The sequence below is a fragment of the Taeniopygia guttata genome, chromosome 4, assembly GCF_048771995.1.
Source record: "Taeniopygia guttata chromosome 4, bTaeGut7.mat, whole genome shotgun sequence".
Taxonomy (NCBI): Eukaryota; Metazoa; Chordata; class Aves; order Passeriformes; family Estrildidae; genus Taeniopygia; species Taeniopygia guttata.
Genome location: NC_133028.1, coordinates 25,337,542 through 25,365,218, shown reverse-complemented (window position 1 = coordinate 25,365,218; position 27,677 = coordinate 25,337,542). Strand labels below are relative to the sequence as shown.

At 38.7% G+C, this 27,677-nt stretch overlaps 2 protein-coding genes across 5 annotated transcripts in view; one reads left to right on the top strand and one right to left on the bottom strand.

Annotated features, from left to right (window-relative positions):
• ATP10D (ATPase phospholipid transporting 10D (putative)) overlaps positions 1–674 on the bottom strand; it is a 38,630-nt gene extending 37,956 nt beyond the window's left edge. For all 4 annotated transcript variants that reach the window (XR_012055581.1, XR_012055580.1, XM_072928142.1 and 1 more), the window contains exon 1: positions 621–674. The gene's annotated coding sequence lies outside the window, so the exon portion shown is untranslated. The remainder of the gene's footprint in view (positions 1–620) is intronic.
• Positions 675–13,033: 12,359 nt separating this feature from the next.
• Positions 13,034–18,408, top strand: COMMD8 (COMM domain containing 8). Its single transcript, XM_030271006.4, has 5 exons — positions 13,034–13,173; positions 13,839–13,994; positions 14,933–15,085; positions 16,739–16,894; positions 17,945–18,408. Exons 1-5 carry the CDS (start codon positions 13,129–13,131, stop codon positions 17,963–17,965), a joined length of 531 nt encoding a protein of 176 aa, XP_030126866.4. The 5' UTR covers positions 13,034–13,128; the 3' UTR covers positions 17,966–18,408.
• The last annotated feature ends 9,269 nt before the right edge of the window (positions 18,409–27,677 follow it).

The following is a 27,677-nucleotide window of genomic DNA, read 5'->3' as shown; positions in this document are numbered from 1 at the left end:
ATAGTAATATTGATATTAGAAGTACATTTTTCTTCAGTAGCTGTCTTTCTGATGTGAACTTGGATTATTCTTTCCCATCTTTGTGAATACTTTCTATAATTCAGTTCAGTAACTACTGCTGTGATCCAATCCTGTGAGTGAACACGTGCACTCTACACACCTCCGTACTTTCCTGAAGTTTCAGGAATTTCCCTGCGATTTATATGGATTTAAATCTACTTTCTTGTCATGAATCTGTGAAGCAGTAAAAAAGCTGACACCTCAGTCACCACCGCGAATTGTTAAAACAAAGACTTTTGTTTCTGGAGGCAAAGTCGAGGAGATGAACATACAGCGGCGGGGGTGGAGGTCATTGGTGGCCCAGGGGACTTTCAAAAACATAAACCCACAACTCGTCCTCTTCCACCACCCGCGACGCTGCAGGCACGGCCGAGTTTGGCGGGGCCGTTCCGGTGCCAGCGGCGCTCTCCGGGCGGGCTGAGGGGCCTCGCCGCGGCCGCTGCTCCCGCCCTTCCCCCGCCCCGTCTCGCCCCGCGGCCCGGCACCGCTGTCCTCCCGCGCCACCATCCACGCACCCGACCCCACGGGCGAGCTGCCCCCTGAAACCGCTCCGGACTTACCGACGGAGCCGCGCACATCCCCGGGGAATGGCCGCCACCCGCCCCGCCCCGCCCCGCCGGTTCTGCCCGGCCCCGCCCGCCCCCGCCCCCGCCCCACCTGCCCGCCCCGGCCCTCGCCCGCTCCTTTCGCCCCGGGCCCGCTCTGCTCCTTCTCCCCGAGGCGTGCCTGAGGCGGGACCCGCCGGCCCGAGCTGCGGCCGGGGACCCCTCCAGCAGCGGCTCCTCCGCACGCCCCACGCCTCTGGGTGAGGGAGCTTTGCTCTCTGCCATAGGGTCCATGAGGCTTAGTTAGTTATTGTTTAAAGGTTTGTTTTTTCTTTGCCTTAAGGCCTCGGCAGGCAGAGTTTGGGGTAGCAGTATGACTGATACAGAACCTGACACCCTTGACAGCTCTAAGGGAAACTGATACTCTTACTTTTTTACAGTCATTTACAACAGTGAAGGCAGCTTGGCCTGTATAAACATCACGTTTTCTAGCCGCTGGGCTAATCAAGGTTAGCAAACACTTCCTCTTGTTTTTTTAGGAAGTAAACCTCTGGCTGTTGGAAACTGCCCAAATTTTCTTAAACAAATCACTGCCTTCAGGAACTTCAGTGAGTTTTTTCATCAATAGCCCTTGTGAAGTTCCATATTGTCCTTTTTGATCTTACTGCCTTCCAGGGCACTTTTGAAGGCTGCCTCTTAAAATGAAATTACATGGCCTTTTACATAAAAGTGGAAGGATTCCTGATTCAAGACCTTGTTCTGCTGAAAAAGAAAGAAGAAAAAATCCACCAGGAAATGTTACCTGCAGATCTCTTGGTCCCCATTGAAATAGACTGGGGTTACCAGTACTTGTCCAGTGTCAACAATGAATTCCTTACACAGAGCTGGGAGGGCTGTGCTGAGCAGTGGTACTCGGTTGTGCTCTCCTTCCCATCTATGTGCATGGCATTGTTTTCCACTGTTTCCTGCATTCTAGCATGTCCTGCACCCTGACCACACACTGAAAACATTTTGGTTACATTCAGTGAACAGCTGTTGATGGTCTTCTTTGGAGTGCCCATGTGGCTAGTAGAAATTTCAAAACATATTGGCATGTCAAATGGAATAAAATTCTACATGAAGGAAGTCTGTAACTACTGCCTTGAAATTACATAAGCTCTTCTTGGCAGAAAAAGATGTGGAGTTCTATTTCTTTGCTGGATCTACCAACTTTGCTGGCTCAAGTGATGTAGGAAAGGGGAATCGGCTCTGGGGAGGGCAGAGCAAGCTGCTGCAAGACATAAGGTGGTAACAGGCTTTGCCAAAACCCAGTTACTTTGAAGTGATTTAATTGGTTACCATTGATTTATTGGAACATTCAAGTTGACAGAGATGTTTGAAAAAGATGAGCCTATCACATAGTTTGTCACCAACCACAGCTACTGTAATCCCACTGTAACTGTAAATAATTAGTATTCAGAGTCTTACATTTCCCATTCATTTTTTTTTGATGCATGACAGTCCATTCTGAAAGCCTGCAACTATAAAAGGCATTATTTTGCTCGCCTTGTTTGTGCAGCAATAACAATTGCCTCAATTAGGCCACTACATAGGCAAAAATACCTGACCAAGCTGTAAATGAGCTACCCTGGCTGCCAGAAAGAGCACAGCTGCCTTAGTGCAGCACTCTGTGCACTTTAATTAGATGTGTTGAAGCAGAGCATGTGAGCTGTTTGGAGAGGTAAGGCTGATCAGGTGAGTTGGAGGCATTGCTGACTCCTGACTTGGCCATTACATACACATTTGCACTTTTGTCCTTCTGTACAATTATCCAGTAGTATGAATGGTCTTGATTCCAAGCATGCAAAGCAACCATCCAGCATGCCTGAAATGTAATTAAACTGTCCTTTCCCAGGTATCCTGTGGAAAAGTAACTACAAAGATCATAGTCCCCAGAGATAATGCTTGATTGAGAAATATTACTGATAGCTTTTCTGTGTGGAGCTAATAACACTGAACATCCTTGAGATACCTATCCCGCACAGCCCCGCAAAGTTACCAGGCTAGCCCAGATCGGTGAGGCCTTGGGGGGAAGTATTTCAGGAGCAAGGCAAAGATTCCAAAAGAAGCTCCAACCCCCTATGTGGTCCAAGATGTTTATTCCATGGGAGGAAGAGGGAAAGAGAGGGAGCAAGGAAGGGACAAAGCCTTATCTAGGCTCAGTACAGGAAGGATACTTGGCTCCCAGCCAACTGGGTCAAGAAAGGAAGGGTTAAACTAACATGGTCACAGCTACAGGGGTCTCTGGGGAGGGAAAAACCATTCCCCAGAGCAATACAACACATCCTCCACACGGATATATCCTTTTTTTTTGTTTCCCCGGAGATCTGCAGTGTTTTTTATATAATCTCCTGAACTGCCACATGAAAAAGGAAAACTTTGAAATTCAGGTCATCCTGAAGTGTAGTGGCTATTACCAAAAGAATGTGATCCTCACCTGTCAGTCCTACCTTTTGCTTCAGGCCAGCTCTGGAGTCACACAGAAGAGCTAAGTGAATCAAATTCCACTCTGATCTTAATGCCACTACGTGCCCTAAACCACTTCTCTATGGTGCCTTCTCTGCTGGAAATCACCACTAATGAAAACAAAAATAATGACAATTCTGTTATCTTTGTGATGATATGAAGACAAATATGTTTTTAAATTAGAAGTTTCTCAACACTTTGGTCATTGATGAGATGTGAATACCCTGTAAGTATTGGTTTTAGGTACTAAAATAATTTTGATATTAGAAGTACATTTTTCTTCAGTAGCTGTCTTTCTGATAAGAACTTGGATTATTCTTCCCTATCTTTGTGAATACTTTTCATAACTAAATCCAGTAAGTATTATCGTGGTGCAACCCTTTAAGTGACCATGTGTGCTCTGCACCCCTCCACACTTTACTGAAGTATCAGGAATTTCCCTGACTTAAGTCCAATGACACAAGAGCTGTTGATGACTCCACACCAGTTGCAGAGCTCTTCGTGTATTTCAAACTCTCTGTCTGTTCATAGCTGCAATAACTCTGCAAGTACAAGCATGAACAACTCAGCCTGCCGTGCTCATACAGGCACTGTTTGGGACACATGAAAGAGGGGAACTCGTGAACTGCCAACTAAACATGTTGGCAGACTGAAAACTTTCCAATGAAAACCTGAAAGGAAGAGGGAAGTTTGCCATAGCATGCTATCAAACATTTCCCAGAGCACCTCAAGTTAATGGAATGTGAAAACCTGAGTATGATTCTTCTCTGGGAGAATCTCTTCCCCAGAGGAGACTCACATCAGTGATGATTCCAGTGCCAAATCCACATAAACAGCAGTGCCAGTGGGGATTTGGGGTTGTAGACATTGATGGTTATCATTACTGCAGTGTGTAATCAGCTTAGTGCATTCATATGAGGTTGGGGGAGGGGGTGTACTTGAGAGATCCAGTGTGTATTTACAGGTAAATAGTGACATATTATGATAGCCACTCTAGTTCAAATGCATTTGAAGATGTGGTGGCATATTAATAATAACTTATAGCCAGAAAGGGAATTAATTATTACCCAGTAATTTCAGATGTTTTACGTCCTTAGCTCTGCAGTAAACTCAAACAATTTAAATGGAGCAGAAATTTCACAAAAAAAAAAAAAAGAAAAAGAAAAAGAAAAAAAAAATCCCTTGAATTTTAAATTACATTGAATTATTGTTTACCAAGTCATTGGCTGGTAAATATGTGTTTAGAGTCCTAAGCAGTGCTGCCAGTGCAAATTAAAGCAGTCTGTTGTGCTTATCACTAAGGTAATTTCTTACAAGATCCTCAGATATATTTCCTGGCAAGACCCCTGGAAGACAGATACACAGTGAAGAAGCAGCTGTTTATCTGCTCTAGTTTGTGTGTGGCCATAGCCTTTATATACCATACACTGTATAGATCTGTACTGGTTTATTGATTTCCTTGGGAGGAGATTGTTTTTATCACTGGAGTGAGCATTTTATAAATAGTCATGAATTTTCCTTCACTGCTCCCTGTGAGACAAGAAGGTATTACTGCTTTCAGGTTACAAATAAAAAATTGAAACAAGGGAGAATAAACACCACAACATGAAAGTGTTTGTTAGTGAATCTGAGTCTACATGCTCAGTTTGAAAGATTAAGCGTTTGTTTTAATATTTTATTGTGCAAAATACATTCTGTGTAAATTATGTACATATTGAAATCTTGAAAGAGGTAGATTTGGATGAAAATATTATTGTGGGAACTTTCCTGAAAGGCATTTTCAGGGTCATTAAATCCTTGTAATTGCAAGGATGCCATACAATCTGTTTCATAAACTGACTGAATTTTTCTAAAACTAGTTAGGTATTTTGCTCATATTACTCTACTAAAAAAATTGTCCCAGAATTTGGTTGCTGTGAGAGTTAAGAATTATCTTGTAGCTTCTAAACTCAATTTCATACACAGTTGTTCATATACCAGCAGTGACTACTGCTTCCATTAAATAATTCTTTTCGTTCCTGGTGTTTATCAATCCACCTTTGTTTTGCTAAAGTAAACCAGATAAGAATGAATCATATCAAACTGACCAAAGGCTAACTAAATTTTGAATAAAAGTATCCAGCCCAAGGTGTAATGCAGTTTAACAATCCATTCAGACCTTAATTTTTGATGAATTGCTGTGATGTAGCTTGTGTAGACAAGTTTTAAGGGAATAACTGACTAATACTTACTCATGTAGTCCTCATACTTTGCTCGTGATTTATACCACTAAGTTTAGGCAACTGCGCAGTGGAAAGAATCAGGAAACTGGCATTAGATGCCAGTTCTGGAGAGCAGTTACTAGCAGTCAGTAGCAGTTATTATTATTGGGATAGGACTTACTGATTGTCACTCACTGTGGTCTGGCATTGTGTGTACTAGGAACCTCCATCCTGAAAGACACTAAGATGAGACTTTTTGTTCTAGAGATTTTCATCTTATCTATCCCAAAGAAAGTAATTATCAGCTGGAATTTAACAAGGAATATGAAAGTCTTTGACTTTTAAGAGGCTCTGAATTAACAAGACAAGCAGAAAATAATTTAAAATGAGATACTGTCAGCTTATTGCTCAGGAATTTACGTCTTATCCTGACATTTTTACTTTATCCAATAGAGAAGCTGAGGTGGTAATCTATGGGGAGTCTCCAGCTTCTAACAATCCATATTCACTCCCTGTGAACTAACACAGGCCCATTGAATAAGAAGACACAAAACTAATCCTGAAAAAAAGGGAACACCATGTAATGCTGATACTTGTGGACTGATAGAAAAGTGTGTATGATTGGAAAGTAGTTTCAGCTAAGTGGAATTGCACATAGGCAGATTGATGCACTTGGAAAATTGCTTTATTCCTTCTTTTTCTGTTTACTCTGATGTGGCAATTTCCCATGGCTCATCTTCAGCCTTATCTATCTAACTTGTCACTAGCTGGTTTACACTATTGCAGTTTAATTGTGTGTCAAAACACTTTTGATATGCACCTATGATATGTACTTATGTACTTTCCTTTTCATTGGATATAGAAGCAAGTTGACTTGTTGAATTTATCTGGTCCACAAATAACCTTAATTCTACACTGTCTTTTTATCAAACCACTTTATCAGTTAACAAAAGGACCCAAGTCAGTGATATCAAACAAAATATTTAGTAACTGTTGCTTTTTTTCTCTATCTTTGAATGTATAAAATTACTGTCTGTGTTATAATATTTTTCAAGTTTTTCTGTAGTTTTTCTAACACAATTTCTGCTGGACAGTGACTCCAACCTGCCAAGCAAATTTTGCCAATAGTCTAACTGAACTACTTATGTCCCAATTACTATATCCATTTCTTGAACAAATAAAAATAATCCAGTAGGTAGATATGAAGATACCACTTAGACTTTGGATTCTCTCAGGTATTTTTCACAAGGGAAAATCCAATGCTGGTTTCTCATAAAATGGTAAATTTAAGGTTAGGAAACCTAGTATCAGGTTAAAAGTGTTCACAAGACACCACACTGAAAATAAATCTAATTTTTATGGTTCATGTATAGTTAAACATTTTTGAAGGTGAAACTTTGCCCAGCAGACATTATATCTGATCATTTCACCTTCTAGAGCCAGTGTAAACCAAGATAAAGTCTAAATAAAGATAGATCAAATCTGAGACAAAGCACAAGTACATCTTTAGCTAACTTGGAGGAAATGTTACCACATGGATGTTTCTGATTCACTTGGTGAGCCCAGTGCATCAGAGATCCAAGATGAATTAATGAAAAGCCATACCCATGGTAAAGACAAGAGAGATTCATACTTTCACATGTATTGTAGGTCAAGTTCAAATTTAGAAGAATGCTTAGGTTTTACTTGTAACCTGCACTATGTGACAATATTAAACCAACTGCTCCTTGCTAGAACTTTGTCATATATTCCATTGTAAATAACAAAAGGAAAACACATGTCTGTTTTCAAGTGAAAAATTTCTATTTTATCTTTATTTTGCCCATATAAGGAGAAGAATTATTTAAGGAAAACTAGGAAAATTAACATAAATGTAAATTTTCTGGTTTAAGTTGCTCAGTGTTTCTCTAGAAATATTCTCCAAATTGTGAAATTAAAATTTCTTACTACATTCTTTATTGTATCATCTAGAAGAACAAGTAGTTCATGTTTTCATAATGCAAACAAATTTTCTAGATAGCTCTTCTCTAGAATTTGCTCCACAGTAGCTCTAAATTATAAATGTCAGCTACTTTACTGAAAATTAAAAATACCTCTCCTGATGTAATAACATCAACCCTTTGAAAACTTAGTGTGAGCAAAATAGTAATCAAAATACCATTGTCACCCACATAAGATCAATTATTTTATTCATTATTCCTAATAGCATTTTTTACCATTCATATTGCAACAGCAAACCCTATTTGTATGTAGCATTTTCCTATGTACAAAACTCTTGCACTTGTGCATACACTAGAGGGCTTCCAGACTTTTTTAGATGCTTGGTAGTGTTTTTTGGAAAATTAGAATTTATTTTTTTTTTAACTGAGAAAAATTACACATAGGCAAGCTGAGATGTTTGGATTGGTAGAGTGTCTTATTTATCAGCAACTAAGCCATGAGAAAATTTCCAACACAAAAAAGTGCCTCTCTTCTTTTTGTGTCTTTGCTAATTTGAGACACTCTCAAGATTAAAAAAAAAAAAAAAAAAAAAAAAAAAAAAAGGGAATTACAGTAATATAAGTACAGTACTACGATTCAAAGTACAACTTGTTGCAGGAGCCATGAAGGTCACAGGTCACGTGGTCATACAACTGCAGCAAGAGTTAGCAAAGTTTGAAAAGCTGGTAAATATGCAGAAGCTGTCCAGAACACTGACAATTGTGTTTAAAAATCTAGTTTTCAAATTAATACTTGAATAGTCAGCTTTGAGAAAAGGTGTTACTTTCATAGTATTTGTTTTGGTATCTTTTGGAGAAGCCTATTACATTGTTATTTCCCATGGAAAAGACAAGAGCAGTAGGAAGTAGAGATGTGAAAAGCTGTTCCATATCATTTAGAAACTGCAAAATTGTCCAAAAAAGTCTGGCTAATACAATGTGCTGCCAAGCTGGACACAGACTGACAAGACTGAGAAAGACTTCTAAATCACAAGGCCATTTTGTGAGGAATTCCTGGAAGGAAGTTGGCTTTATTTGCCCTCGAAGAGATTTAGTCAAAAAGCACTTCTGTGCCTCACTATGGATGTATCTGTATACAAACTGCTTTTTCTTAGTCTGTCATAGTTACTTTCTCTTTATATGCCCTTGGTTGAAATAACCTCTGTCAGCAGAAAAAGAGTACTGCCAGTGTAACTTTCACCAACTGCTGTTTTCATTTCATTTCAAAATATGATGTGATAAAAATAAAATCCATAGTAGCTGTAATAGTAGCTCTCAACACAGTTATATAATAAATACGGACCATGAAGTCCTTCTGTAGATGAGATGTTTGTAGTCGGGTGTTTATTATTTTAGGAATACTTTCTCCCCACTGCTATTATGACGTGTTGGTACATCTTGCTATGCAGCATATTCCAGCATCTACTAATTGTTGTTTACTACTAGGGTTAAGAGTTACCATACTCTACCTACTGGGCATTTTCTTTTCTGTTTTATGATGTTCAAAAATTTTTGAAAAGCACTGACACATTCTTACCATTCACTATTAATACTGAAATCTTAAGGTTAGGCTTGGAAAAGCAAGGGAGTGTTTTGGCTTAGTTTTTCTACATCTGCCCTAAAAGGGATTGCTAATTTTCTGTTGTTGTCATTTTGAATTCCAGACATTACAATAATTAGAACTGAACATTGTGAGTAAAATCCCAGTCCTGATGTGTGCCTGGTGTTCAGTTCACCTAGAATTTTTAAATATGAAGAAAGGTACATAGAAGGATAGAAATGGCGACAATAGATTTTTCCTTATAAGATGGTATCAACAGAGAAGATAAAAATAACTTTCTAGATGTTCCTAAACATGGGATAAGAAATAAAGGGTCTGAATTGTAGAAAGGAGAGTTAGGAGAATATTCATAATGTTCTTGTAGGACGGAAGATGAAGACTCCTCCCTCTCCAATCAAAGAAGCTTATGCAAAGAAGTGTTCCTTGGGGACCGGAGAGGAGAAGCAGGGTAGGTCTGTGAGTGCCCAGCTGCTTACAAGAGATGGTGACCAGTGGTATTCATGAGCAGAGTCACAGCTACTGACTCCAGTTTGTCTTCTGAGCTGTTGTTTTAGTGGGTATTTGGCTCAAGCCAGCTACAGGCTCCTTGGAGTACGTAGGATGTCACTTTTCTAGTCTAAGCTATTCCTCTGCCTCTGTCCTGCAGAACAGTGGGTGTGACGCCAGCTCCTGTCCCTTCTGTTACCTCAGCCAGGCAGGTGTTGAGAGATACATAGAACAGATGTTTTACAAATCTATAATATTAACTGATTTCAAGTAATGTGTACAATATCTTTTCTTCTGCTACTTCCAAGTATGCTTGGAGTGTTTCCAACAATAGCACTTCTCTCTCAAGATCTTACAGTGTAGTAGAGCTCTTTTGAATGATCTCTTCAGTATGCTTTTGTCTGTGAAAGGCAGTACAAATTTCAGTGTATAAACTGGGACTGTAAGGGGTGTTGAGCCACAGGCATGTCCCTCAGAGCTATTGCTAGTTCTTCAATGCTGTCTGTGGGAAGGACAGAAGTGCTACAGAAACCAATAAGATGATTTTGAAATATCAGTGAGAAGTGAATTCAAGAACATTTAAGAAAGTTCCTCTTGTTACATCTCTTACTGGAAAAAGGAGACACGATAGAGACAAGTGTAAAGCTGTACACAGACTTTATCCACAGTATGCATGACACACTGTACTCCTCATGTCTCATGAGTATTATATTTACTGAATAGGGACTGAAAGAACCAAAACTTCTCATGGTTTTATATGTTCAAAATTTATAAGTAAAATTATTTGAGAAACAGATTTGTCATTTGGAAGGAATTATGATTATAGATTATGAACAGCAAATAGGTGATAAAGTATGTTATGCACATCAGTGTCATGGTCATTCAGCCTCACTATGAACTTCACTGTCCCATCAGAGTGTAAACATTAAATAGAGATAAGTTATTTTCAATTTCCTTCAGCTGCAGCATATCACTATGACCATAAGTATATGTAAGTGTCTACAAAAATTTTCAAGGTTCCTGGTTTAATAATTAAAGTTCACTGATTGATATTCATGTGTCAACCAATTTCTCCTATGTATGGGCTACCAGAAGGGGTAGTTTTGTCTTACCCCTCAGTCCCAACCACAAAGGTCACTTCTGTTAGAAGTGGTGCTCTGTTCGCAGTGGAAATCTAACCCATGGAAAAAAAAAAACCAAAAAAAACAAAAACAAAAATAAAATTACTTTTCATCTACATCAGCTGCAGTTTCATCCTGCAGCCCCAGGCACCCTAGTGCAGGCATGAGGGTCAGGGAGAGGAAGCAGAGCTGGCAACAGGGACTAGGGGGCCAGTGGGACCTGCCTTCTCCACAGCAACCCACCTTTAGCTCAGCATAATCTCAACTGCAGTCTCAGATTTTGCTCTGCATTTAAAAAATGCCTTTATTCTCCCCTTTGTGTTGGTAAAATTTTACCCCTTTGTGTTGGTAAAATTTGCAGATACCTATTTATTTATTTTGACATACCTGTTTAATAGTTCCTTGTGGGACACTTATACTGGTGCTTGGATATTCTCCCCAGCTGGATATACTTAGAGCAATGTAAAACACTATCCTACTATATTATGTACACATTATTTATAGAAATGATTATATTTTTTATATATTAATATATAATTATTACTATATTGTTATGATTAATATATGTTATTATAATATTATTATAGTAACATATAATAGTTGTTTCCTCTGGTTATTAAGTTATTTCACAATGTTTTAATTAGTGACATTCTTCCAAAAACAAGGGCAACAAATGTATTGATCTTAAAATGGGTTTCATTACTGTAGTTTAGCTTGTGGGTTATCTTTATAAGCAAATAAACCCCTCTACAAGTCATCAGCAATGTGGATAAAAAAATGTGAAGTTCACTCTACACTTTTCTCTCATAAAATAGCTTCTTTCCTTGCTGCTCTGAAAGCCTTGCCTATGTACTTACTGTTCTTCAAATTTCCCTCCCTGATTTTGTGGTTATTTGAGAGCTTAACTTCAAGGGGTGGTGTGGGTTGATACTGCTCTGGTACAGAGGCATGAAAACCAGGTATTTTTAAAGGTTAAGACTTGATGGCAGATCCAAATAATGCAGATCCAAACAAAATCCAAACTGCCAAAGGCCAATTTTATATCCCCTACTTCACTGCAGTTGAATATGAGCTGCAAAACATGGATTTATAACCCAGTTGTGGTTTCCTCGAGCAGTCTGACTTTGCTTCTCATGGGCCAATAGGCTGAATCAAAAATAATTACTTTTAAACTACATATATGTGAAAAATGCATAGTGAAATTCTTTATTCTTCAGACTGGGAAAAAAATAGCTGTTATGAAAATGTTCACTGGGATAGTGTCACATGGAATGACAGTTTTCTATCCTCTTCTATCTGTTCCTGTCGTCATGTGTTACATTTTTGCTCTCTTCTATTTTTCACTTATTTGATCCCTTTCAACCAAGTGGGACACTCACTACCTTTCTCTTTATTTCGTAGATTACTTCATTGCAAGTCTGGATAACCTTCGTATTTCTCCTGTTGTCTCTGGGTTTAAATTGTTGGAGCAGCCGCTCCCCCTGGTGCTCTGTTTTGTAGCGCACAACATAGTACAGTCAAAGTAGGTACGTTCCCGCTTAATTAACAAAAAAAAAAAAAAAAAAACAAAAAAAAAAAAAAAAAAAAAAATTCTAGGGGAATAAAGAAAATTAGTATTGAATATAATGTTTAAAATTTTAAATTTCATCTACTCTTTTAAACAGCAGCTTTGAATATTTTTTTCCATAATAACACTGAATAAATTTTCTTAAAAACCTTATCTACTAGCAGTAGCAAACCCTAAGGAAAATGGGAGGAATTTGAAAGTTTTCAGTCAGCAAAACCTGAAGTCGGTTCTTCCCCATATATTTCTTCTCCAAAACTCCCATGCACCAAATAATTCCCACACAGCCACGTACCTGGCTGTGAAGAAGCTGTGCTGCAGACTGACTTAACCAGCTTGGGTTTTTTACACAGACCTTCTATCCACCACATCGCACTTGTAGCTGCTTTGCTATTCGTACAGCCCAGTATGTATGCATAACTGTTTGACAGTAAATTAGCCTTGCGATTTCAGTGAAATAAAGTCTGCCTACAGGTATAATAGTCTCTGTGCAGTTTTGTGACCTGCTATGACTTGAATTCTTACAGGTTTTCTCGTAAAAGCAATCAAGGCGATTTTAATTCTTTGCATTCACATTCAGTGAATTCAACACATGGAAAAGCCACTGCTAATGCAAAAACCTATTACATAAACCTCCTCCACTGTCTGGCTATTATTTAAAATATGAGCTCTTCACGGTAAACACTGTACAAGCAACACGGGCTTCTGCAGTCTGTTCCTCCTGACTTCCTCAATTTGATTTAATATCCCAGGTATGGTGGCCGTTTTAAGTCTTGATCTTCCTCTCTTGCTACCAAGTGCAAATTTAACCTGTTAAGGGTCAAAAAGCAAAGCTGCAAGACAGGCAGAATGCAAACCAGCTTAAGAGTTATTGCCTATAAAAGCATGTAAAATCAGAGGGGTTGCGGCTTCACTCGCCGTCTGACCGAAGGTTGCACAGGGCGCGCTCCATGCCCAAACACCCCGGGCGGCCGCGCCGCCGGGCTGGGGCTCGAACCCGCGTCTTGGCGCGGAGGAGGGCGGGTGTTGGCACGTGCGCATGCGCGCCGACGGGGCGGTCACGAGGCGGCCGGGCCGGGCCGGGCCGGGCCGTACCGTACCGGGAGATGGCGCGGCCGCTGGAGAAGCTCCCGCCGGAACGGGCGCTCCAGGTGGGCTCCCCGCGGCCCCGGGCGGGGCAGGCGGGCGGGGCTCGCCGCGGGCGGGCACCCGTGAGGGAGGCAGGGCCCGCCGGCGGCGCGGGGCTGCGGAGCGGGCCGCGCCTCCCGCCGGGCCGCAGTGCCACAGGACTGTGCTTTGGGATGCTGGGGCGGCCCGCGGGCTCGGAAATGCGCGGCTTGGGCTGTGCTGTGCGGCCCGGCGGTGCCGGGGCGCGGGTGGCTGAGGCCACCTTGGCTCGGCGTCTCGGCAGGACCGTAGCTGTGCTCACAGCTGTTCGTTCTGCATCTAAGTCCTGGGTGAATGTGAAGCACGTTATGATTTCACATGCTTCATGTGAACTGGACTGACGTGAACTCAGTTCACATGAACTGCCTTTAAGGGGAGAAGGGAGGACAGTTCACGTTCAGGGGGTTCCTGTTCACATCCAGAGAGTAACTGTTCACATTCAGTGAGTTCCTGTTCACATTCAGAGGGTTCCTGTTCACATTCAGGGAGTTCCTGTTCGGGGCTTTTTTGAACGGTGTCTGGGCTGCAGACTGGATGCACTGAGGTAGTCCCTCCCAGTGGAGGGAGGGTTGATAAATTGAAGTGCTTGATCAATCTCGTATGGATTACACCGTGAGAGAATTATAAATTATGTATCACATCGTTTCAGTTCCTTCATAAGATAGTTGATGGCATCTGTGGCCGTGCATACCCTCGATACCAGGATTATGGCAATGTTTGGAGCTTGTCAGAATGGATGCAGGTTTTAGAAGAAACTACGACGTATTTCAAAACTGCAGTTGGCAAAAATATGTCTGATGAAGAGGTAAGGGCTCATCACTGATTAGCCTTGACTTGGGGAGATCAAGACTGGAGTGATTTGTTTTGTAGTTTGTTTAATCATAAAATATTTTAATAGTGTAGGATTTGAATGGTAGTGGATTCAGCCTAAGTAGGTAGAAGGTAAGCAGCATCTAGGGATACACTGCAGGACTTCTACAACTAAAAGTTAAATAGACACTGATTTTTAAATATTTTTCTAATATCACAGGATACTTGTTAAATTGGTATTTTGAGTATCCCCAGATTAAATCCTTGTCTATAATACTGCTCATTAACAATAAAACCAGTTCACTTTCTTGTTTGGTTTTCTTTATTTATTAGTACTGCATTGAAGTGGTGTAAAATACTGACTGTATGTAAATAAATCTTGTAAAAAATTTAAGTGTGAATGGAGGGCCATGTGGTACAGGGACTGTAATTCAGGGCATTATATAGGTATGACCTTCGCAAAAATCTTGTTCTATTACTAGAAATATTAATTCTCATCTCTTGCATATTGCTTGTATTTTGACCACATGCTAGCAGCTGGGTCAAAGAAAGGCTACCTGTGTAGCCTGGGGGACCTCCCTACATCAGTGTTTCTGTTTCAGCTGAGCTGAGCTATCTAGTCTCTACCCTGGTCCTGAGAAACTTGCAGACCTATACCTGAGTTGTTTGGGGGTGTGATTTTTTTTTGATTTCAGGGTGGCATATCAGTCAGAAGGCTGATAAAACCTCTGCTCTCTGGTGTCTTTTTTAAATTATTTTTTTTCCTCTGTTTTTTTCCTCTCTATGTTGCTTTGGTAAACACTGACTCTTAACTATTAAAGACAGAGAGCAGCCACAAAGGGCAGCTTAGATATTTTAGTTATTGCAGGTGGTACATATTAATTCTGTGGTTCATAGTGCAAGTAATCACGGTTTTAATTTTTATTTTTGTAGGCTGCTCAGCAGATAATGGAGTTAAGTTCAGATTATCAAGAAGCAATCACAAAATGTCTGAAAGGTAGAAAGGAAGAAATCAGGAATGCCCTAGTAGAAAATGTACATGCAATCTCTTCTGCCCAGCTGCAGGATTTTGACTGGCAGTTAAAGGTGAGAGTGTGTCTTTGATATTGTTTGAAATAAATGTTCTGCAACAGAGAAGTAACTTGATACACTCCCATTAGGCCTGCTCCCTCTGCAGAGCAGTTTGATTTTTGTAAGTAGTGCAAAAGCATGTTAATGGCTGATGCAAAAACACATCAAAGTCTTGCCAGAAACTTGAAAATGTAAATTTTAAAAATTTCTTTTACTTTGTTTTTCCTTTTTTTCTTTTAAAGCTGCTCAGGGAAACTTGGTGCTCTTCACATAGCACTTGGAACACCTGAAAGTTTTGTATGCTGTTATGATTTTGAGGCCTGAATAAAAAGTGCTTTTTCTCAAAGGAAGAAAAAATATATGCTTAATTTTAAGATGAGTTCACTGATTCAGGATAAGTTTTATTGACTTTCTTCAAATGTTTGTATTTTTGCAATGGACATTTAATAATTAGTTTGAAATAATTTATTATTAGACTTCCTGTTTTGGTAATAAACCAGTGATATTGGAGTTGCCTCAGTTAGGATGGTGGTTTGAGGTAATGAAGACCTTAAGCTCAATCAAAGACTTAAAAACATTACTTACATTGTTCATATTTTTGCTTAGACTGTGAGAGCTGTTAAACAGATATGCAGAGTTGTTAAATAGTTTTCCGTGTTTGTTTACAAGAGTGCTCCATAGTTTCTGCAGCAAACACCTTTGGAAATCAAAGAACAATGCCCCAAACAGACAAGTTTTTGCAAGAGCAGATGTGGCATCATCATGTACTTTAGATGAACTGTTACTGGGCTTGATCTCCTGCTAACTGCATTTACTGCTAACAAAAATATGGCCATATGTGAACTCTTGTATTTTGTTTGTAGCTTCTTTTAAATTTTTCATCTAGAGAAATTTTTGAATTTCTTTCTATTTTGTGATGCAGTTTCTGGTACATGTCTGAGCTATTATTTTGCTTATGACCACTTTTTTTCCCCCTTGAGCTGTAATAATTTTTTACTTCGCTTGCCATGATTAAACTCTTCTGTATTCTGTTCTAAAGATTGGTCTGTACAATACTAACCTATAGTACTGTCAACTGATCTTTGATTTTAATGCATTTTAAAAACCTTATCTATGCCAGAGTGAGTATCGTAGTCAATAAAAAAGAAAGCACAATTGGCATATAACCTGCATCAGTGTTTGTCTAATAGGATATCTGACAATATGTTTGATCAGCTGCAGTGTTGAAAAATGCATAAACATCTCCTCCTCCTCCCAACAAGCCCAGTCTGTAAGACCCTTCTTGCTGATTAGAAGACCTATTTGAATATGGTAATTTTGGAATCTAAGTAATTCATATAGAGCCATGATCAAATGTATCCTTTGTTTTCACCTAGAATACCAAAATGTGGTAGCCCAGAATTTTAACAAATTGGTTTTGGCAAGTGTATATGACACTTTCAAGTCTGTGAAGAGGGTGATCTTTATTCAATATATTTTTGATACTAACAAACAAAAATCCCAATATTGGAGGAAAAAACCCTGAAAACAGAAGAGATGACTTCTTTGAAGTTAATATTGTCCTGCTGATGTTTGTTCTGGTATTACAAGTACAGATGTGATAGTATGAAAGACTAAAAATTTAATGGCTCCATCTTATACTTATTGTTGTTGTGTCAATCTGCATAGCTTGCTCTCTCCAGTGATAAGATCTCCATGCTGCAAATGCCACTCCTCAATCTTGATTTGGATGTGAGAGAGAATGGTGAAATTAAGCCAATTTCTATAGAGATGAATAAGGAAGAGTTGCAGAACCTAATAAATGCACTGGAAGCTGCTAATAAGGTAACTTTTACTGATTAATCTTTTATTCCTGACTTGTTAGATACTGATTTATTTTTAGCAGAATTTATAGAATCAGAATGGTTTGGGTTGAAAAGGATCTGTAAAGGTTGTCTAGTCTAAGCTCACTGCAATGAGCAGGGGCATTGTTGACTAGGTCAGGTTGCTCAGAACTACTACTCCAGCCTGACTGAGGGGTGGGGCATCTGTGTCCAGAGTTTCACCACACTCATTTTAAAGTACTTCTTCCTAATATCTAGACTAAATCTAATTAATTTAATATGATTACCGTATCCTATGCTGAAGGATTGGTGAGAACACCCATGTTTCCCTCAGCTTCACAAAATGTCTGTGTCTGGGAGAGTTATTTGGTTCATATTAAGTTCTTTAATTTCCATGGCATAGTGAATCAGGAAGAAAGTTAAAAAGATTACAGTGTAGTGACCCAATAAGAGAATTTCAAGTGAAGCTATAAGGCTTCTGAGACACTGAAGGGTCTCAGATTTCTTAATAGAAAAGGCTAAGGAAAATGACAGTTTGAAGAAAATGGTGTTTACATGAAATTATAGCCCTTAAGAGCTTTCACGGCTTGCTTCCTTGTGGATTTTCTTCCCTGCAAATGAAATAAAAATAGTACAAGAGCAAGGATTCTTCCAGGACAGACTTCAGTGTTCACATGCTCTTTGTTCTGCTTGAGGGAAGCTGTGGGATGTGGTCATCTCCATACTTCTGTGAGCACACGAGAAGGAATTAACTTGGCTCTGGTTTGTGCAGAAGGAATCTCACGGACCTGGATTTGCTATTCTGCTTTTTGATTACAGGCATCTGAAGAATGGTTTGAGTGCAGTAAAGGGTAAAGAAAGTTATTTTAAGTGATAGTTTTGTGAGATTGTAAAAGAGAGTTGAGAGAGGAATGATGTGTTGTCCAAAGGAAAGATGCTTATTCACAGTTGCATGTTCTACCAAAACAGAAAGCAAAAGGCTTCTTTTCATAGGCTACTTAAATTTTGTTCTTAACCAGCTTTAATCTCATTCCTTTTCTCCTTTTTGAAGGTTGTCTTACAACTGAAATGATGGAATTCAGATCAATATCTGCTGGTGGTGGCTCCCTGAATGATTTGCGGGAAAATGTGTTTGCTGCAAAGTGGAAAGGTTCTGGTGCTGTAAAATACTGAAGTCAGAACAGTGTTATGACCAAATGAACTACTAATCCTTCAATAAATATAATAAATTCTTGTATCTATTTGACCAAAGATATGAAAACCTAATGTACTGTTGCTTTTAGTACTAAAGATTTATAGACATTTGGAAGAAAATCACAACATGTGCCATATTTGTTTTTGTAAAATTTTGGCAGTGACTGCACAGGTGCCTGGTAAAACTAAGGCATCTTGCTGGCATTGTATGTTACCTTATCTAAAGTGCCATGCTAATAAAGAACGAGAGAGTATTTGTAGCATTAATGTATTTAAACTTGTACATATGGTAAATAAACACCTGACTTTGTGTGTGAATAATTGTAGTAGGCTGTTTTTTGATTTATGAATCACTGAACTCATTCTTACTAGATGTTAGGGAAATCACCTTTAAAAACAAAGCCAGTGTAGAATGAAAGAACAGTTGAGGTTGGATGTGAGCTCTTTGAGGTTGTCTTGTTCAGCTTCATTGCTCAAACACGGCAACCTAGAGCAGAATGTCCAGGCCTGTCTCCTGAATATTTCCCCGTGATTGAGGCACCACAGTTTCTCTAGGCACCATTTGGTGCTCAGAAGTTGTAGAAAAAGCACTGCAGCTTTATTCAGAGTAAAGTAGTAGTTTTTAGCTTAGTTTTTGTATCTTAGTTGGTAGCTTTTCAATTAAAAATATTAATGTTTTCAGAAGGGTGTGCAGTGCTGGAGGGGAGCTGACCTATATAGACTATGAGAAAGATATTCCTAGCTCACTTAATGCAGAAGATAATTTGTAAATTCTACTCTAAACTTTTCTGAAATCAGATGGAGTTTTGATTGTAGTATGTAAAAAAAGTTAAAAGCAGTAACACTAGGGAAGAGTACACCAGAAATTTACGGTTTCTACTATTTATTACACCATTTTTCCATATGTGAAGAGCAAATGGTCTGTAATGCTTACATGAATGCAGATGTGTGGTTCTCATTATGTGCATGTGTGTGTCTTAGGCAAGTCTTGTATAAATAATAAGGAAAATAATTGAATACTTTATTCCAAGTTTTGAAATGAGGATCTTGAGTTTATTCCACTGTATTTTGTTGTGTCGTGGATTTTCATATATGCAAGGTTTCAAACACTAATATAAAATAATGGACTTCAGAGTACTGGTCACAGAAGAAGAGGACAAGAAGCTCTTGTAGAAAGGCTTCTATAAAAAGGATTTTAATGGGTTTAATAAATAGGAAACATAAATATATTCTCTTTTATTTGGTCCTGATACATTTAATCAGATATACATGTTCAGTGTCAGCAATTGAAGAATGAAGAAGTGTGGAGAAGTGGGTAAAGAGTTGTAAAGATGAAAGAGTGGGAGATGTATCTTACTGAAAGGAGTGCAACCTCTAACAGATATGGCTTGATCATAGTCTTGAATTTCCATAAGCAACAAATTTCATAATGGATCAAATAACAGATAAAGGCTTTGTATAAATGGCTCAAAATTCAAATCAGGTTGGAATTGATCATTGTTTAATTTTATTAAAAATCTGGAAAGAGTTACTGCAGGTTGTCCAGCTGAGTGTTAGGAGGATGCTGTTTTTTCTAATAGTGTAAGGAATAAAAGTACCAAGTCTCTTTATTTTATTTACAGGTATATTTGTGGTGACTATGTTTTTTTCTTTCTTCTAGATCTAGTTGCTTTACAGGAGAATATAGCCTTATGTGCTCAAATGCTCCATGTATTGTATGATGCATGTCTGAAGGTATAACTTGCTCATGTGATGGGCATGTATTGCTGAAAGGCTTTCCTAGAGAAAAGAAGTTTATTTTTTGTTTTTATTGTTGCCATGCTGTTTTTTATCATTTAGGACAAAAGGACTGGAAACTTTTATTTAGCAGATTTAATAACAGCAATTTATTTTGTAAAAGGGTAAACTATCATTGGGGATGTCATTTGGATAGAAGAAACTTGTGTGCTGATGTACTCATACAGTTTATAGATGTACTGTGAAACAAAAAAACCCCATACCTAGAAAGGCTGTACTTCAGTGAAAGGTGGATATTTAAAACAAATTTTTACTGTGTTGCTGAAGTGAACTTTTGTGTTGCTGAAGTGAACTTCTGTGTTGCTACCTCTTAGTTTTCAAGATCAACCATTCAAAAATGCGAAATAGTGGTGTTTTCTCAACAACAAAAGGCCACAAATAATAACTTCAATTTTTATGTACAAACAGTGAAACTTCTGTTGCAGAATCTGCTACAGATGCTACTTCCAATATTTGTGACTTTTTCTTATAGTAGTCTTAAGTGTTTACATAGCTTCATTTAAAATTCTCCAGTAACTTATGTAAGAATGGTTTTCTAATTACAGGTATGTAGTGGTGTTCAGTCTGTAGTATCATCTTATATTTGTCTGTCCTTTACTGCAGCACTGAACAGAAAACACTGAAAAAAATATTTTTTTTTGTTTAACAAGTTTAAGAGTGTTTTTTTTGCTTTAACAAGAAGACAGGTTTCTGATAGTGCTGTTGTTGACAGGAATAAATGTGCAATGAGATGCTTTTTTTAATATGTGTTAGACTTTATTGAAAATCTGAGTATTTTTAATATAACCATCAAAATTATATTTTTAATAGGGGGCATAACAACACAGTGTGAATGGCTAGAGGGGGACAGGAGCTCCAGTTGACAAGCAGTTGAGAAGCAGCAGCTAAAACACAGCATTGCATTTGAAACGTGCATCTTGACCTTACATCTCTACAGATAAATGTAAGGCACATAATGGCCTCCAGCAGATGGCTAGGAGAAGGACTAGAAAGAATGGAGAACAAATGGAGAACAGAGCTTGCTCTTTGTACTGTCTTTCAGATTTTATTTTTTTTTCCTCTTGCTCAGAAAATTAGGTACTTCTGGAACAAGCAAGGTCTCCTGTTGTGACAGATAAGGCCTTTGTGGAGACCGTACCAGACCAGATTGATGAAAAAGCTAGAGCTTTCACAAGACCCATTACACTGGTGTCATCTTCAGTTACACCTTGCTGAATGCAGGTAGACATGAGTGGGTAGCAAATAGGACAAACCTGCACAGGACAAAAGCATGTGAAACAAGCTCATGGCCAGGAGCACATCTTGAGGAGAGTTTATGGTGTGAGGAGCCCCACTGACAAAGAAACTTGGGCCTGTAGCTAAGAATTAAGCCAAAGGTGTGAGAGTTTAAAGAGACCCCATTAGCATTAAAGAACTGAATTTTGTCCTTTCTTCTCTATTTGCCTAGATCTGTATTTTCCTGCATTCTTCCATGTGTGAGCTCAATCTAATTAACTGGCTACAGCATATGGGTTACTTTTGGAGTTTACACATCCCACCACACTAACTGGAAGTATCGTTCCTAGGAGATGCTGCCCCTTTGGCCCAATTCTAGAACAGGGGTTCCTATTCTCCCAGTCCTTACCTGGCAGAGCAGCTCTCTTCTGGCTCCTGCAGTGGCATGGGCAGAAAGCCCCCAACTAACCATCATAAATATGTTCAAGAAATCTCTCTGGTTTTGCAACTATTAAGGAGAGATCTCTTGAGTATGTAATTTACACCAGAAACAAAACTCTGCACAGGAGGCTTTTTGAACAAAAAGCTAATGAAATCAGTACCTACAATACAATAGACACACTACAGGAAGTTTTAATTTCACCACCTAAAAAGCACCTACAGAAATTCACACTGCATAAACAGATGTGCAATTTGAATCAGAAAATCAGCATATCTTGATACAAAACATAAAAGTGAATTATAAAAATAATATTACTTGCCCTCTGCTGATGTTCATTGCACTTTTCTTTGTTTCACAGAAATCTTTTCTTGGTTTCAGAAAAACTTTTTTTTTTCATATCAGCCATGTCAGCTTTGATCTTGGTATGCTAAAGGACCAGAACTGCATATGAACAGCAAACTGTCAGTATGGAATTGACAATTGTTATAAAACTGCTTTTGCAACAAAGCAATTATAAATGTCAAGAAGCTGTGTTTTTAAAAGATCTAAATAAGTCTGTAGAACATTACTGAGTTCTGAAGCAAGCCTTTCTGATGGGAAACATGTTGAAACATAATTATGCTTTCTTCTGAAAGGTGGTTTTAAGAACCAGTAACACCCTATCCTGAAATATGCACATTTTGCTATCATTCTGATTTGTGAATTAATATTTATAATGCAGTATCAGCAGTAAAGGGATTTTTACTCTTCTAGTACTAAAGAATGCTTTCATAAGCATAAGCTTTCATAAGTGTATCAAGATAGTCAATAATGGTTGTTTTTTTCCTTCTTTAAATCAACCTCAATTACCTTTAGTAGTATGCATTCCTTCCTCTAAAATTTTAGTTCATACCTGCTTTAGGCCTTATTCAGAAAGATCAAATGACTCCCACCAAAACCTGGAAAAGGAAGCAAATATCACGAAGATTCATTCTTTGGAATTTTGCAGGCCTTTGTGGAGAGTACTACATAGAGAAGCATATTTTTAAGCGTTAGGCTATTCAGCTAGTTTAGCTAATAGAGTAATAAAAGGCACTGGAAGATGTGGGGATTTTTCTAACTAGGAGCTGCTGCAGGTCCACAGGGACTGCTTTGGTGATGGACTATCTGTGGGGAGGATTCCTAGCATCGTATGGATGAAATAAATTTTTTGATGGCGTACAGTAATTTTTTTGGGGGAGGGTGAAGGCAGAGGTTTCAGATCTGTCCTATTTCTGTTGATATTGTTTTAAATGGGAGCCACAGCAATGTTGGATTATCTAATGAGAACTGCTATTAACTTCCTTTGTAAAACCCAGTTCTGAATTCTTTACCTATGCCAAAGTCTCATTCAGCTTTCTTGAAATGATGATTTGCCTGATTGTTTCAGAATGTTAGCTATAGTGTACAACATCCAAAGTTTCTTCTGAAAATATAAAAAAAAATCAGGTAATATGTTGTCAGCTAGATCAAAACAGCAAATGACATTTCAGAGATAGGAACAAGGAGACTGGTATGTTCACAGATGTGAATGAGATGGCTGACGTTCTCACTGAAAGGCATGATCTGCTAAAGGAAACCATCTTTATTACTTTTCTGGCAGTGTGATTGATTCTATACTTTTGCATGAGACTGTGCAGGTACAGAGAGCCAGGGATGAGTTAAAAGAAATTGGTCAGAGATGATCTCTAGCAATATGACATGTTTCTGCTGCCATATAATTCTTTTAGTTCCATATGCAATTGGACTTTGCAAAAAGAAAAAAAAAAAAAACAAAGTAAAAGAGTGAGTTCCAGGCCATTTCTTAGACTGGCACCAGCATGAGACAAGAAGGGATGTTTTTATAATTCTTTGGGACTCAAGATTACTTACAAAATAATTGAGAAATACACATGTCAAGGAGCAAACAACATCATTAGATTTAATTCTGTGCTCCAAGGCAGCCAGTAGACCAAAGTCACATGGTGTTGTTTTAAGAAATGCCAGCTTTTTTATTTGTCACTTAATTCTTTCAGTCTGTGCATATACATTTTGGCTTTATTACATGCTGAAATTCATTATTCTTGTGTAATCTCTTGCCTTCCTTGGGATGCAGGGTGATTGGTTGCCCAAGGAGGTAGGAGGAAATGCACAGTCACAGATGTGGGGAGGTTATGCTTTGTAATAAAGAAACTATTTTTAAAGAATTTTTTTTCATAACAGATATAATCCAGCTTTTTTTTACTAATACTCACAAGGACGTGTTAGCAATGCATCCTCAATATGTGAGAATTTATAGGAACAGGCTCCTTGGTGATGGGAAACATGGCCCTCAGGCCCTAGGTGCCTTTCCTCATGATTTATGTCAAGAAATCTTCCACTTCCAGTACAAAGGGAAGGAACATTTCCTGTAAGGATGAACTACGTGGACCATCAGATATTCTGAAATTGCAATCTCTGTGCTGTTCAGTGGTAGCATAAAGCAATGTAATGTCAAAAATATTCCTATTTCACTGAAAAAGACTGTTTTTTGTGTCTAATAAGGCTGGAGTTCATCAAGCTTCTTTCTGCCAGTGAGGAGGGGTGGATTAATGTGAGCTTTGTCCTCTGCTGAGCTAGCTGCTTTGTTGAAACTTGTAGGAATGTAGGATCTCAGTTCCTTACTGTTCTTTTCGCTTTTGGTTGAAATTCTCAATGGTTTCAGATATTGTTGGGAGACTCCCAGGTAGGCACACAAATATACATGCTCAGGGACAGTAGAAACTCAATGCCTCAGGAAACTGAGCCATAAACAACTTCCAGCAGAAATTGCATGAGAGCTGCACAGACTGCATGGGCATTTAGCTAAAACCTAATTAGCAATAGGACCTTACCTGTGCTGATCTTGAAGTCTGGTTCCTCAGGGTAGGGAAACTACTGAAGTTCAGCTGAGAGGAAACTTAGCATTACAGCATTATTCACCTTTATTACATAAAGCCAGCCAAGTTACTCCAACTTATTGATGGGAAGAGATAGTGTTTCTTTTGCGCTCCATAATTTGTAGCTCCAGATGGCATGTATTTGGTTAACCCATAAATGGGCTGATTTTGCTATGCCATGCCACTAATAACCACTGACTTTTCCTTGCTGTCAAGCTATTGCTCTCAGGTGAGAAATGTTTTCTTCTGCATTTTTCTATAGAAGTAGTTTACCTACAGTTAGTTGCTTTTCCCTCTGTATATGATGGGTTATTAGTCCCTGCTGCCAAACTTTGCACCAAGAGCTGGCAGCTGTTTCCTAACTCAAGGCTGTAGCTTCCAGCTCTTGATGCAGACAGGCCTTGGTGTGCGCTGCTCAAAATGGACTGTGGGGCTGGGATTTGGATAGGCATGTGTTCAGTGTCTCCGGGGGCAGAAAGGTAGATCCTCCTATTTTGGAACATGCTGTTCTTAAGGAGTTTCTCCTGTGCCCTGCTATTGTTTTGTTAATGGCTTTTACTCTGCTCCACAAATATTTTTTTGGCTTGAAACTGTACAATGTAACTGATTTTGGTCCATGCACCTATAAGAAAAATATGTGTATGAAGCTGTTAGGGGCCTGCAAAAGAAATGCTGAAGACCAGTAAAGCTGATCTATGCCCTTGTAATAAAAAACAAAGGATCCTTTTTGTTTAAACCTAAAGTCTTTTTTTGATGTCATGTTGAATGTTGGCTCTTCTAAAACATTCACTGCAGCTGTAAGGAGAGGTTGCAGTATCTCTTCACCACTGGATCAGCTGGACTTAATTACTTACCTGAGGTCTGTATGTGAATATCTTTGGGAAACTAGGTAATGCAAAACATGAATCACTGATGGTTGTTATATTTTACAATACAAATCTGCAGAATGCATTACTTTCTTTGAAATATTTTCTTTGAATTAATTTTTGTGTAAGTACAAAGCAGGCGAATTCAATGGCTCATGGACTTACTCTGTTAAGTCTCATGCCAGTTCAAAGAATTCAAAACTATTTAATGGTATATGTGTTTACAATGGACTGCACATATGGTTCTACTGCTGTCTCCCTCCTGGTGCTATTTTTTGCAGTTTTGGAAAGTTCAGTTCACAAGACTTCCTTATGTTCTCTGTATTCTTTATTTTACAATACCAAAATAATATTGTTAATTTCCACTGACATATTCTTGATATAAACATTACTTAACTGTAATTACTTAACTGTAATCATCAAACTGTCCCAAGTGAGATTCTTGTTTAAAAATTATTTTGAGTTGTTTCAAGGAGTGGGTAGGCATACATAGCCTATTCAGAAGAGCCATTTGTCTGAATTAATATTTGTCCTAAATCACCTCAAGTTGTACTTAGTGGCTGATTTATCTTGTAGGATTGTGCAACTCTGTAGTAGACTGGAGGTTAAAGGTTGTAGCGCAGAGGAGACCACCATTGTGTTCCGCTTGGGATGAGACCGGGGCTTTGGAGGCCACAAAAAACTGGATAGTTTCAAAGACTCCCTTAGATTAGCAATGCCAAATTCATGGTTTGCAGCCTTATAACTTTTATAGTGAGTCAATTAAACCTATTCCCTTTCTTCTTTGGTGATTCTCTGGTTCTACCTCATTCTACAGAAGCCTCCTGCGCAAACAAAGGGAAGGGGCTGCAGGCCCTGGTCTGTGAGAAGGTTCAATTTGCACAATGTGACAAACAATAACATGTAGGAGGGTTTAATTTATTATTATGTTCTGATTAAAGAGATTGCAATGCCACTTGGCAATAAGGTCATCAGCTGTCCTTACTGCCAGGCACTGAGGAATTACTGAAGAAGTTTTCCACATAGCTTTTTTATTTGTATCCTCAGCAATGTTTCTTTCTGTACCAGCTTCCATTGATAACACCACCTCAGTACCTACACAGATTCTGTTGGCTTGTATATCTTGGCTCTCCTAAAGTATGAAACACTTGTAATACAAAAAGAAATTAACTGACTATTGTTTCAATAAAATGCTATGTTAGGCAATATAGTGTCATTGCTGTTAGGAAACAATTGAAAATAGAGAAGGAAAATTGATTTAATATAGATACAAGATGACTGAGCTATTGGTTCTCAGTTGCATGGATGTTGCTAGCCCTTTGCCTGTGGCTCCTTGGTGGGTGTTGTGTCAGGCAATAGGCAGCCAGGTAAGAAGAGGCAGCTCCTCAGGAGGAGTACACCCGGCATTGCCAGTGTGCCCTAAGACTCAGCTGCATCTCCTGGTTCTCAGTGGAATAAAGCAATCTGAAGGAAACTGTGTGCAAAAATTTCCTCAGATCTGTTCCCAGAGATCTACCAACTTTTGGGAGTTTATGTTGCAATTGCCAACCACAGGAAACCTGGGCATTAAGAAAAATCTTGGTCTGGGGTATCCCACAGAGTTGCTTCAAGGAAACAACATGTGTGGTGTGTTTTTAATACAAAATTACATATGGCACAACTGTTCTCATAAATATAAACTTTGCTACTTTGTGGAAATAACTGAATTCCATTGAGATGTAATCAGCTGATTCCTTGCTTGGATACTCAGTGGGATTTCCCTCTGCTATCCTTTATTTCTTTTGAAGATGTCTGTCTATGAAAATGTTATTTGACCTCTCCTTGAGTGATACTTCTCAAATGCACTATGGAAATACTTCCCAGTAAAGCTATTAGGTTTGAAGTGAAGCATGGTACAATAGTTATAATCCTTTAAACTGTAATTTCTTCAAATTTCTCTACACTCTAAATGGGGAAAGACAGTGACATAGATACTACTAGTAGTTTGACTGTGTTGTTTGGAAGCATGCTGGTGTGAGCTGCCAATATGTGATAAGAAATACAGTGGGACAAATTTCCACTTAAAAAAAAATTCAATTTGGCACAGAAAGGTCATGGGTGATGCATAAACTTTGTAAAAATCAAGATAGAGCAATTTTCTCAAAATGCTCCTTACGAGCTGATCTGAACTGTTTTGATCTAAATATTGCGACCCTGGATTTGTGTTGGGTTGTTGTTTATTTTAAAAAGCTTAAATCTAGAAGTGTTCTATGGTGGAGTATCTTATGTTGAACATGGAACGTTACAGCTACTGCAGTTCTTCAGTTAATGAAATTGAGAAGCAAAAGAAACAAGTCTTATTATGTTAGTCTGTGG

Coding starts and splice junctions, on each gene's coding strand:
- COMMD8 (XM_030271006.4), top strand. CDS start 13,129: ATGGCGCGGCCGCTGGAGAAGCTCCCGCCGGAACGGGCGCTCCAG. Junction 13,995..14,932: donor AAAATATGTCTGATGAAGAG/GTAAGGGCTCAT, acceptor TTATTTTTGTAG/GCTGCTCAGCAGATAATGGA. Junction 16,895..17,944: donor CACTGGAAGCTGCTAATAAG/GTAACTTTTACT, acceptor TCCTTTTTGAAG/GTTGTCTTACAACTGAAATG.